The sequence below is a fragment of the Anabrus simplex genome, chromosome 1 (assembly GCF_040414725.1).
Source record: "Anabrus simplex isolate iqAnaSimp1 chromosome 1, ASM4041472v1, whole genome shotgun sequence".
Classification (NCBI taxonomy): domain Eukaryota; kingdom Metazoa; phylum Arthropoda; class Insecta; order Orthoptera; family Tettigoniidae; genus Anabrus; species Anabrus simplex.
The window spans coordinates 1079885917-1079898130 of record NC_090265.1 but is presented as its reverse complement, the minus strand read 5'-3'; the positions used below and the strand labels follow the sequence as shown (position 1 = coordinate 1079898130).

Sequence of the window (12214 nt, the reverse complement as noted above, 5' to 3'; positions counted from 1 at the left end):
TGTTGACTGTACACATTATCTTATATAAAAAATCCATATCAGCATGGTGATAATTATATTAATAGGAAAGGGGTACCTATAATACATGTGCAAGCCATTTGCAACGCGAGTGAATAATTTCCTAGTGTGGACGTCACTTGGCCTGGTTCAGTAATGACAGCCAATTGTGCAAATGCCCTTCTTGGGGATGCAGGTTATGTATTGCATCATGGCTTATGACCCTGTACCAAAATCCTGAAACTGAAGAACAAACCCCCTACAGTAAGTATTGAAACGGGACTGTCACAGCGACATTCATTATCAAAGTATTTCTGGTGCACACAAGCGCAACTTGTGACAACAACTGTATGAGAAGTTTGAAAATACCGCTGTGCATGCAGGTGATGGTTGTAGCAGCTATGCATGCAATCTGCTCGCTGATATAAAGCCAGCCAAGAACACATGACATAACCATCAAACATTTGATTCCTTCCATCTCATAATTTCCAGAACCGAATGTAATACAAAAATTTTAATTACATCACCATGTGGCCCATAACAACAGAGGGTGGAATACCAAATTTCATTAAAATCAGCAGTGGGATAACCGAGAAATTGAAGATAGAAGATCGACGAACCAGAAGCCACGGTGCCTGGACTACGGGCATAAAAGGAGCTAGTTTAGTTAGCTTAAATCAGTATCTGTGTGTATTCCCAGCTGCGACGGTGTGCGGGACAGCTGTGGAAGATATCAGTTAGAGATTGTTACTCTGTTCAGCAAACTGCCAAAGGTGGTTGTGTTTACTGAAAGTACAAGTATTTGCGTCTGTGGACATACACATTTCTAAATGTCGCAGGTGGAAACTTTGAACTCTTATTTTTGTGAGAGATAGGAAGTGATATAATATTTTGAATCATCAACAGCTGATGGACTTGTGTATTAAAACTTGAACAGTTCAAGTAATTAACATTCTTGAGAATGGGACTAAATTCTCCAAGCAAATAATCATAAATTATCAACTTGCATAAACTGGGTGGACTCGCCCCATAATAGTTTATCGTTGTGTTACTGTACATATTCAGGGAAGTGATAGTTCAGTTACAAATGAGACCATTTGACTCATGTCAGTCTTTCACAACAAACTGTATCATAATAATTTCTAAAGACCATGTTGATTATTTGTTGGACAGTGTTAATATTTTTCCTTCGAACTATGCTGATCAAATTACAATCATGCCTTTTAGGTTCAAAACACAGTGCTTAGTGACCGAATTTATTTCATAAAAACTGTGTTTTAATAACAGAATGTAGGTTCACAAGACTGTGCCTTAATGACAGAATTTATTTTGTAAAAACTGTGCTTTAATAACAACATTTATTTTTATGAGACTGTGCCTTAGTGACAGAACAGACCCAAGGTTTTTGAACTGTGTTCGCTAAGTAGGCTTAGTGCACTAGAACAGTGCACCAAACAACAATAATTTCATTTATGTTGAACTGTGTTAATCTTCTTCTTTCATTATGAACTGTGGAACTTGTAAATTCTATGAACTGTTTTGAGTAGTAATATTCAGTGAAGGTACTAATTCGCAAAATGTGCAGTGCAGTAAAGAAGTGTCGTAACACATCTCATTGACAGTCTGTGCGATACCTATACATGTCTTTACTCCCTTCATGGGACCGAAGTGGAATTAAATGCTAAATCAAGAATTCCTCATTACACGTAATCGATCATCAGGCGTCAGACTCTCAGGGTCGATCCCGATCTTCATTGGACCTTCAAGACCTGTTAACTGCCGTGGGATAATGTGGTGCCATGGGGCTGAGAGGATATCCGTGGTGAGGGGAAAGGAGTCCGGCAACGTGGGGTATCGCCGATGCCGATGCCGAGAGACAGCGTCACTTCCAACCACTGTTTGGTCTTTTTCAAATCCATCCTTCACATCTGTAAAAGGTGATATATTTCTTGTCTAACTTGAATAAACAAAGACTTAAATTTCAAAAGACTCAAATACCCTTCTCTCTGTAGTTCCTAGCACAGACCGTACACACCCTGGCATCAACCCATGCTCTCTGACAAAGCTAAAGTATGGGCGTTTCTGTTAGAGTATATAACAAAAGAGAGGATGATAATGGATGTTTTGGGCAGGTAAAACAATGCTTTCCAATACTTCAGAATAAAATACGATAGCCACAGAAAAAGTACCGTTAGTTATTTTAGATTGTTTCATTCTGCACAATGTAGCAAAATATCTCAGGGACTAAGATCACAAAATTCTCTAAATTGTGAATGCAGATGAAGAGGTCGTACAAGTTGATGATAGGTGGATACATGAGAGAGAGAGAGAACAACAAAGAAGGGATGAAATGGCAAGGCTACTACAAGGATTGTAATCTTACTTAACCCTAGAATCAAAAACTTTCGTCTCCCAGACTACGCACCCCTCTAGTTTCCGCGGTAATTTCTAGATGCTAATGAACTGTGCCTTCCCCCTCCATCTATTCTTCCCCAGCTATCAACAATCAGTGCTGACCTTGGTTTCAAGCATAAAGGTCCAGTTGTTTGTTCACTGCGATATGACCGTCGTCTGAGAGACGAAAGTTTATGATTTGTGAAAGTGTTCGTGATTTGTACATAGCTGTAAATAGGGTGAATATCAGGTTTATTACAGTAATGTTTTTTGTACGTAATACGTAAGCTTAATAGGATACTGAAATGGAAAAATCTAGCGCACGATGATGAATTGATAGCGGCAGTTCTTTCTGAATTAGACAGAGAACCACTCTCTTCGGTAGACATTAGTAGTAATGTATTTCGTGAATGAAATTACCCGGCCAGTACATGCATCAAAGAGAAATATTATGACTGACAATTGGTTCACCTCAATTCGTCTGGCTGATTCTCTGCATTGTGACCATAACCTGACAATCATTGGAACAATGAGAAAAGACAAGCCACAGATACCACCAGAGATGAAAACAGTCAAGGGAAGAAAGTTTGGGTCCTCCATGTTTTGTTATGATGGTATAAAAACAATGGTATCCCATAAAGGAAAACCAAACAAGAATGTAATCCTCCTTTCTACATGCCATGAAGTAGGAACAATAGCAGCCAGTGGGAAAAAGATATGGCAGAAGACTACAATGGGACTAAAGGTGCCGTGGACACTTTCGATGAAATGTCAACATTGATGTCCTCTTCAAGAAAAACGAGATGGCCAATGTGTATCTTTTATAGTATGATTAATACATCACTTGCCAATGGCTACATTATTTATGTGCATAAGATGGTTCAAAAAGGCCAAAACCCTGGAGGGACTTTATGATTCTAGGGTTAAGTTCTTGCCAAATGTGTTCTTTTTAATAATATTTTATCAATTATAATACATAGATCAGTCATCTCATTTTAAGCCTATATTAGTCTTGCATTTGTGGTGAAGTATTTTGTTATACATATAATTATGGCCTTCAAACCATGCTCTTAACAAGTGATTGAAACAATTTTTCGTGCCAGGGCTTAAGAGTATGTCATTCTCAGTTTGGGTCCTGATACTACAAATCTTTCCTTTATATTTTTGAAGTGAGCAGGAGAAAATCATAACTGAAAAATCTATGTTGGTTTTTAGTGATTTCAATGTTTTTACAATTAATGCTGTCACATTTAAAACTACCAACCACTGTCCAGCAAACTAGCTACTTTTTACTTATACTCTTTTTAAGTCCTGACACGAAAGACACGGAAGACATGGAAGAAAGTGGAGTACGAAACAGAATTCCACCGCTTAGTATGCTGCTAAAACTAAAATCTGCCTGGATCATAGGACCTGCAAATGACAAGCGGAACATAAAATAAATTAATTTCACATCTTCTTTCAATATGAAACTCGCAACTGTTTTATTAGCACTTGTTTTCGCAACTCTGCAAATTACATTCTGCACCAGCCTTTTTTTTTTTCCTCCTTCCTGTTCGACTTTCTTTCCTAGGTGTATTGCTACAGATTCAGGGTGGTTGTGGTAAGACTTAAAGATGTACCTGGGTCATGTGTTGATCAAGAAGCCACCACTGCTGATTTTCCTTCAGCAATATTATTAGAAATATTCAGTAATACAATTATAATTCATGTTGCACAGTAATTATTATTGTTTATTTATTGTTTCATGACATTTTTCTTAACTTGCAGTCTGTTTATTGATGGATTTGAGTCACTCTCCATTATACCCAGTAATTCTTTTCCCACGATTTTAGGTGGACTGGTTTTTCCCTGTTCTTTTCAAGTCTGTTTTTGCTTTAATTCTGTTGTTCATATTTTGAATTCTTTTAAACATTTGAGCTTCAGATAATTCAATCCCAAATTTACTTCTTGTTTCCTGGATGATCACCTACAATGCTGCTGCTTTTTTTGATCGAACATCTGGTAGCTGAAATTTCGAAAATAGGATGAGTTAAGACTTCAATACATAGACTATATGAAACCTGCCTGAAATTCAGTACCATCCTCCTCCATGGTAACTAACACTTAAATTATTCTAGAAACCATAACCCGCTGTTGTAACCTACCTCACTGAGCCTCAGTTCCCAGAAGCCGTGTGTCAGCAATCGTCAGTTCACACTCGGAACATTGAGTACAGACTCATGCAACGCAGGGAGATGTTATGCATACTGTTTATCAGTTGAGTGTTTCCCCTCTTCCACTAGCGAGTAAGAACTCTGAGTAAGCACTTCACTTTTATGCATAACACCCACTGTACTTATTCAAACTGAGTACATTAAGAGATCAAAGGATGAACCTCCAGATGGCACTGAGAAATCTTAGTGAACAATATCACTCTTTCCCAGGAAGTTGACAAAATTAATTATTATAGCTTGAAGAATTACTGGTATACAATTTTCACAGGAATTCAGAGATACAGTAGAAAATTTCTCCTGCCTCTGCTTTGCTCAGCTCAAATTTTACATTCAATCTTCAAGGTTTTAATCTGAGATACTGTTGTGTAGGAAACATTTTTCTACCTAAATCACAGAGGGCCAAATTAAAATAAATAGAATTAAATTACAAACATATTTAAGAGAGCATTTCAATTAATGAAATACTGGAAAAACTGATGGGTGTGCAAAACTGCACTACATATGTGAGATACCACTAGTGTGCTTGAGATGGATCATTATGATGTTTCCTATGGAGGGATTCACACTTAACTTTATTTATGCCACTGAATAGTAAAACAGTTTATCACACACATTACTTGCTATTATGAATACAAATAATCAGATATTTCCCTCATTTTCTCTCATTTAAAATGAATTTTGCATTAATATCATGCTTTGTATTTCACTATAAGAATGCTAAGATTATTTTCTTCTATAAAGCTCTTACCACTTCTCCGCTGCTGCTGGAATTCCCCACACCTTGCTCTAGCTGAGACACTCGTGGACCCAGTCCACTTTTGCCAAATATTGCATTATTTAGTTTGGTGATGGTACGCTGAAGATTAGACAACCTTCCCCCTTCAGAATCGCCAAGTAGGTCGACAGCTTGTCTCACCTAATATAAATAAAGGATTAAATGTCTTCAAGGATAAAAAGCAACCTCTATATAAGAAACCTGGATAAATTACAGAGAGAGACTTTAAATGAAATGTCACAAATCCGCTCATTTCATTTCATATTTAGACCGACAAATTCACAATGTAATCAAAACTTATAAAATAAAAATCCTCTTTTCCACCACAACAATATTCACTTGACTATTTATTTCTGCATTAATTCTATATTAACTCCACGTTAACTATGAGACATGTTTCGTCCTGTTTTAGGACATCATCAGCCATGATTCCTTGTTACAGACTTTTAAAAATTTTAAACACAAAGAACAGGTTCTCTAAAACTTTACAATATTAACAGCATTTAATTAAAATATCCTTATTAATGGGAATAATAAAATGCTAGTGTGTCTTGTAACTCTTAACTTCTTGTTGTGTTTGACATATCTTGTTCATGAGAAACACGTTCTTACAGAAAAGATGCACTTGTACACTTTGTCTTAAAATCTCCAACCAGTCTTGAATCTTTTTACTCCAGAAATTGTAACACACAGATACAATACTAGACGAAGAGCAGCTGTTAGTACAGTAGGTGGTGGAAAGTGAGTCAGCTGTGAGAAGTGGTATGGGATTTGGGAGTAACAGTAATATACAGTATTTGTTTATTTCCTTCAAGTAACAAATGGAAAAAGAAAAAAAATTATTTCAGCCACATTCTATTTATTCATTGTAGGTTCCAAGAAAGATCGCCTTCCAGTCCTCTAAATATTGCTCAATAAATCATATTCTTGTTGGTTGACAGCTCCATTCGACATTCAGTATCAATAACCCTCGACGCAAATGAATCTGTGACCTTAATTCTACATACCCTATCCTACCTTACATAAATAATAAATCCAACTTATCATTTACACTAATTTATTACCATGCTAATCTGAAGAAAAGTTAAATGAATTCTGATAATTTCGAGAAAAGAACAATGTGCTTCTATTCAAAGTAAAAAAAAATTTAAAAATTTATGGTGATCAACTGTGATACCATCTTTCTTATTTACATATTTTTCTCTGGTTATGACTCATAATTGAAATGGGATTTTCTTTAGGATATAAACTTATCCATCCAATACTGAACTTCATGACACTGAATTATATAATACCATCTTGTAGCATCTAAATCACAATTCGACTCCTCTGTCGGGAAAAATTAAGTTTAATGTTAGGAATAAAATGCCCTACTGAAAATATAATTCATGTAGTTTGGTTAGTTTTCATCTAACTTCATTCATATTTGACCATCCTGACGTTCCCTACACAAAAACTTCATCTTTATTATATGTGGGAATTTTCATAATTGAGGCCTATCATGTCCAATTTCATTATTTCACACATAGTGTTTGGGTTTCTTCTCATGACCTTGTTTTAATTGTGAGATTCAAGATATTTGATAAGTTTCCTTCATATGGTCAAAATTTGTTGCCATACCTTCAAAAATGTTATTAGAAATGAAATATTCTTATATTTTAAAATTTGTCAGTGATATTAGCAAATATAAACAAGCTAAATCTTCCTTTCATTAATCATCAACTAGTATAGTAAATGAATGTATGTGCCAAACAGTCATATTATTATTCCACCATCAATCATAGTCTAACCTCATTTCATATTCCACCGTGCCATTAATTTGAATTACCTCAATATCTCAATCTACAGATCGTTTGGGAAAGAAAGACCCCAAATATGTCAATTACTCTTATTATATATCCATACATCTTCACCATTATGCATGAGGAGGCTAACAACTACTCATAATATGTCACTATGTGTTTCAAACAGACATAAAATCAGCTGGTCTCTTGCTAATACACTCTTCTCAACATGAGCCTAACCCTATAATAGTTATCCAATACGATCCTCTATCGATATATATCACACAACTTCATAATATGTTCTTCTTACATATAACCTCTCGAAATACAAACACTTAAATCTTAATATTTCCACTAATACACAATTAAAATCTATCTCTTCTTAGCCATCATTCTTCTCATTTCATTATTAATCCTTATAACATCTCATTTGTTATGATAATAATCTCCCTCGATGATATTACTTCTGCAATACTCATATAATTCAGATAGGATCCATCTCTCCATGTCAATACAACTGCCTCCTAGAGCTCATTTGCGTCTTATATGACGTGTTCTTTCCAATGTTTTCTGAATCATAACTGAATAGCCTTCCCAAGCAGATTGGTATCATGTATTGATATGTAATATACTCACTAAAAGCATTAACATAACCTTATCACTTCACATGTCAGTATACATATCAATTAAAATAAATAATATTCATGGTTTTTATGACCGAGATCTGCCATTGATGGTTAGAATTTTGGCCAGTGGCGGCTCGTTTGGGAGGCGCTAAGGCGCGCGCCCCCCATGGGGTTCCATTAAATTAGGGAATTTTAATCTTAAATGTTAACAAGGGAAATATTTTACTATAAGATTATTATCAAGGACGCGAGTTGTACTGTACTGCGGCCCGATGCGCTGCTGGCCCTGCGCAGGAGGGCGCTCTCTCATAGCGGACCAAACACTCCGAGTCTCGCTTGACTGGCCTTGAGGGAGCCAATCAGAGGCACAACAGGAATGTGCTGTTCTAACGGAGATTCGGGCGCGTTTCTGCCGCGGCCTATGGTTGTAGCCAACCTACCCGAAACATTACTGATTTGATTTCTATTTAACAGGGGTCAGTTCGTGCCATTTCTATCCTAAAACTAGGAACTATTTTACTGACGCACTTACCTGAGTTAAATGTGCCGGCATATATTTAAAATAGTCTTGTAATTTGTAGGATTATTAACTAACGAAACGAGTAACGACTGTAACTACTGTCTCCTCGCACTTGACTCATGTTGGCGATACTCACTGGAGAGTGCGATGTTTAAGCTGTGTGTTGATGAATGATCTCGTGAGGTGACTGTGACGAAGTGAAATTAGGAGAAAGGTTGTGAATTATATGTAGGCGTAGTGTTATGTTTGCACTTCGTACAGTGTGATTACCGTCAAACATATTAAAGAACCAACGTTTTCTTCTCTTTCTATCGAAAAGAAAGTCGAACTGAAGGAGTATGGTAGGCCTACACCAGACTTCTCGTTGAAAAAACCGGAGACCAAGGAAAATGAAAATAGGGTTTTTCAAAGACAAATTAATTCTCCTGACGTATATAACAAGAACGCGCGGATATGTGGAAGTGATATCTCAGAAACCTTTTACTGCATTCCTTGCCTGCTATTCACCCGTTCTAGGAAAGGAGATAAATGGATCACCATAGGGGTGATATCAATAGTACCATGGACTCTGAAATGCTTGGTAATGTCAATGTCGTATCTTGTTTGAGTGATCACTACAGTGAAACTATTCGTAAGCATAATTCGATCGTGGACAAGAACAGGCAAATGTTAATAATAATAATAATAATAATAATAATAATAATAATAATAATAATAATAATAATAATTGCATATGCATTGCACCGTATAGTGTTCGAAGTGTGTATTTTGATAACATGGTTTGAAGAACTTGAGATATATTATGGAATTATGAAACTAAGGCGCGCCCCCCACTGCTGATATCCACGAGCCGCCACTGATTTTGGCACATAGAATAAATCTGACTGAGAATTCTGTTGAAAGAAAATATTTCTACCTAATGATATAAATACCTTTAAACAAGAAACTTATCTCATATCTCATTACTCCTCTGGAACTGTCTCCTTCTTCTCAGATGTTACATGTACTCCATGCAGCCAGTTACCGCCTCTGTGGATGTCATCTCTGGTCCCAATGCATTGATGCTGTGCTTCGTTATAGCATCCTAGGTAATCATCTCCCTCAGCTTAAGCGGATTCCATGATGTTACAGTTGTTCATGAAAGTAGAAATCAACACTGGATTGGCAGAATACATATTTAAAATATTCATTTAGCCTCTTAATATACTATTATTGTTGCTACTTGAAATTGCATATCTATTACTATCTGGATACAGCTTCTCATTAGTAAATATATCTTTCCCAGGCTAATACGGATTTCAATTGCTAATCCAACTTCTCTTCTATGTACTATATTGCCTAAAGTACAGAATTTTGCCCTCTCACTTCTTCTCCACAGCGGTCTCGATATTACCTTCAGCCAGTATTCAAATTTGAAGATATCAGATTTTTCGTATTTCTATTTCCTTTTCTATGTTATGTCACACGCAATTCTTCTTCAATCTATATTTAAATTGTTCTTCGATCTGCAGTGACGACAGATTCAGTCTTCCTTCTTCTCTGATGTTTTTTACGTAATAAATCTTTTTTCTTCTTTTAAAGAATGAATTAGGTTTCAGTTACTTTTAAACAATATCTGTTCCATCTCAATGTTCTGAAACGTGGCTATTGCAACTCCATGCCTTCTAAACTTCAGTTGATCTGAGTTTTGGTGACATTTTTCATATATTTATTCTGCCTGAAGTTTCCTTCGTATTTGCATCTGGACAGTAACGTAATGGTACAGTACCATCCAAAGTACATCCACAAAAAATTAAAATCCACAGCCTGTTTCCAGTCATACAACCGGGTAAGAAAATGGAATGAATGAAATCCCCATCTAGCAGCGAGGATTGGAATTGTGCTGGCTGCTGAAGCCTGTTGCACTCCTCCTCAATACATCTTGCAAATGAATTGCCGAAGTCTGAGATACTGCACACACACAAATTGTGACAACTACTGACATGGAACTTTTAAATCCTTTTTCCTTGCTATAAACATTCCAGGGATCTCAAAGATGTATTCAAAGTGTCAAAATAAAAAATATAATGCATTTAATGGTTAACCTTTATTGCTTTTGCAAATGTATCCTCTCTGGAGAAACATGGCACTGCTTACTGGTTCTTGGGGAATTAGTATTCTGTTGGACTGAGTTGAAATTGGATCATGCAAATTTGTTTTTTGTGTGATACTTGTTTCTTGTACATCAATAAATTTTTATTATTTATGAAGTGCGGGAATCTTTAAGACACCTTGGACATATAAAATTGGCAATGAGGATATGAACCTGCATGCATGGGTAATGAATTTAAGTGCATTATGCAGTGTTTCAAGAGTAATTGGTGGTGATTATTGTTTTAAGATGCAGTACAACTAGGCAATTATTCTCTATATAACACTAATCAGAGGGGGAAAATGGAGGGATCCAACATTAAAAAATGAAGGTGTCAGCCGACGAAAGACAAGGGCCACGAAAGGTGTGAAAATGAAAGACTTCCTAGGCCTCGATACCTAATACTGTCAGGGTCGGAAAAGTACAAGGGATGACCAAGGGAGGTCAGATAGGATAGATGAAAGTGAAGGGCCTGCCACAAGTAAATGGAAGTAATGCCAAGACTCAGCTAAGGGCCCCATGGTCTGCAACCCACACTCTCAAGTTCAGAGCCCCTGGGACCCCTTTTAGTTGCCTCTTTCAACTGACAGGGGATACAGTGAGTGTAATTCTACTGCTCCCACCCACAGGGGGAGGTGTTTTAAGATAACCTCAATCATCGTGTGGTTAACGCTCTGTTTCACATTTTGGTTGTTTGTTTTAATGTTGAATCCCAGTAATGCTAAAGAAGTAAATACTACAGCTAACCATCAGGTGCAAGTGGTTCCTATGTCTTCAACAGTTCTGCACAATCTAGAAGGATGATTGCCACACACATTACATTGGTCAGTATGTTGATTCTATTGCCTGTTTTAAGTACAGCTGAGCCCTTTGAAAATTATAATGAAAGACTCAAATATTATTTTAGTGTACTGTATTCTCTGTGGCAGAGGCGAGTCACATGCCTGTTCTATGTTTGATGATTGTACTAGAGGTGTATAGGTCCTAAAGACCAGTTTGACACCCAAGACAGTTGCTCAGAGCTCTTGTGAGGATTGCATTCTTAAGTTAAAAGAGGTTTATTGTCCACCATCATGTGTTATAGCAGATAGGTATAAGTTCTGGCACGATGTCCAGCAACAGGGGGAGTCATTGATGGATTTTGCTAATGCCCTGAGAAAGTAGCCCAAATGATGTGATTTTGGTACATTTCATGACAGGGCCATGAAAGACAAGCTTGTTTCGGGGTTGTCACCTGAACAGATGGTGTAGCACCTCTTGCTGGAGCCTGCAACAATGATGTTTGAAATGACATTAAAGATTTGTGTTGATTTTAAGGCTGCCACCAAGAATTTGAAAGTATTTCAGTCTACTAAGCCTGGCCCAGCATTTGGGCTCAATTCAACAGCAGTCAAGTCTACAGAATAAGAAGTTTCAGTCTGGTTCGTGACCATGAATGTGAGAATAGCCCAAGTGGTTAAGGTTCTCGCCCGAGTAGTCCTATCGGTCCAGAGTTCTGGATGCTCCAGTCCGAGAGTCAAAATTGGTCTTCTGGGAGGTCTAGACCAGGTTCGCCTGCGGCTTGGCAGATCAAGTGATGTGGATGGTATTTTGTAAATCAAAAATCATACAGTACTTTGCTTGTCAAGAGGAGTGTCAAACTGCCAAATGGTTTCCATAAAAATAAACAAATTTGATTTTTTTTTACAAACAACTCATGTAATACTCTAAATGTTTCAGATGAGGTCCCTGTGTCTCTGTTGGTTAACCCTTTCAGACCGTGTACACACAA

General features: G+C 36.9%; 1 protein-coding gene across 1 annotated transcript in view; it reads right to left on the bottom strand.

The window, feature by feature from the left end:
• Cubn (Cubilin) overlaps positions 1–8345 on the bottom strand; it is an 882604-nt gene extending 874259 nt beyond the window's left edge. Inside the window, exons 1-2 of the mRNA XM_068225286.1 lie at positions 8325–8345; positions 5356–5523 (exon numbers count right to left, since the gene is read on the bottom strand). Of these exons, the coding sequence (XP_068081387.1) occupies positions 5356–5523; positions 8325–8345 (189 nt within the window). The remainder of the gene's footprint in view (positions 1–5355; positions 5524–8324) is intronic.
• Between the last annotated feature and the right edge of the window lie 3869 nt (positions 8346–12214).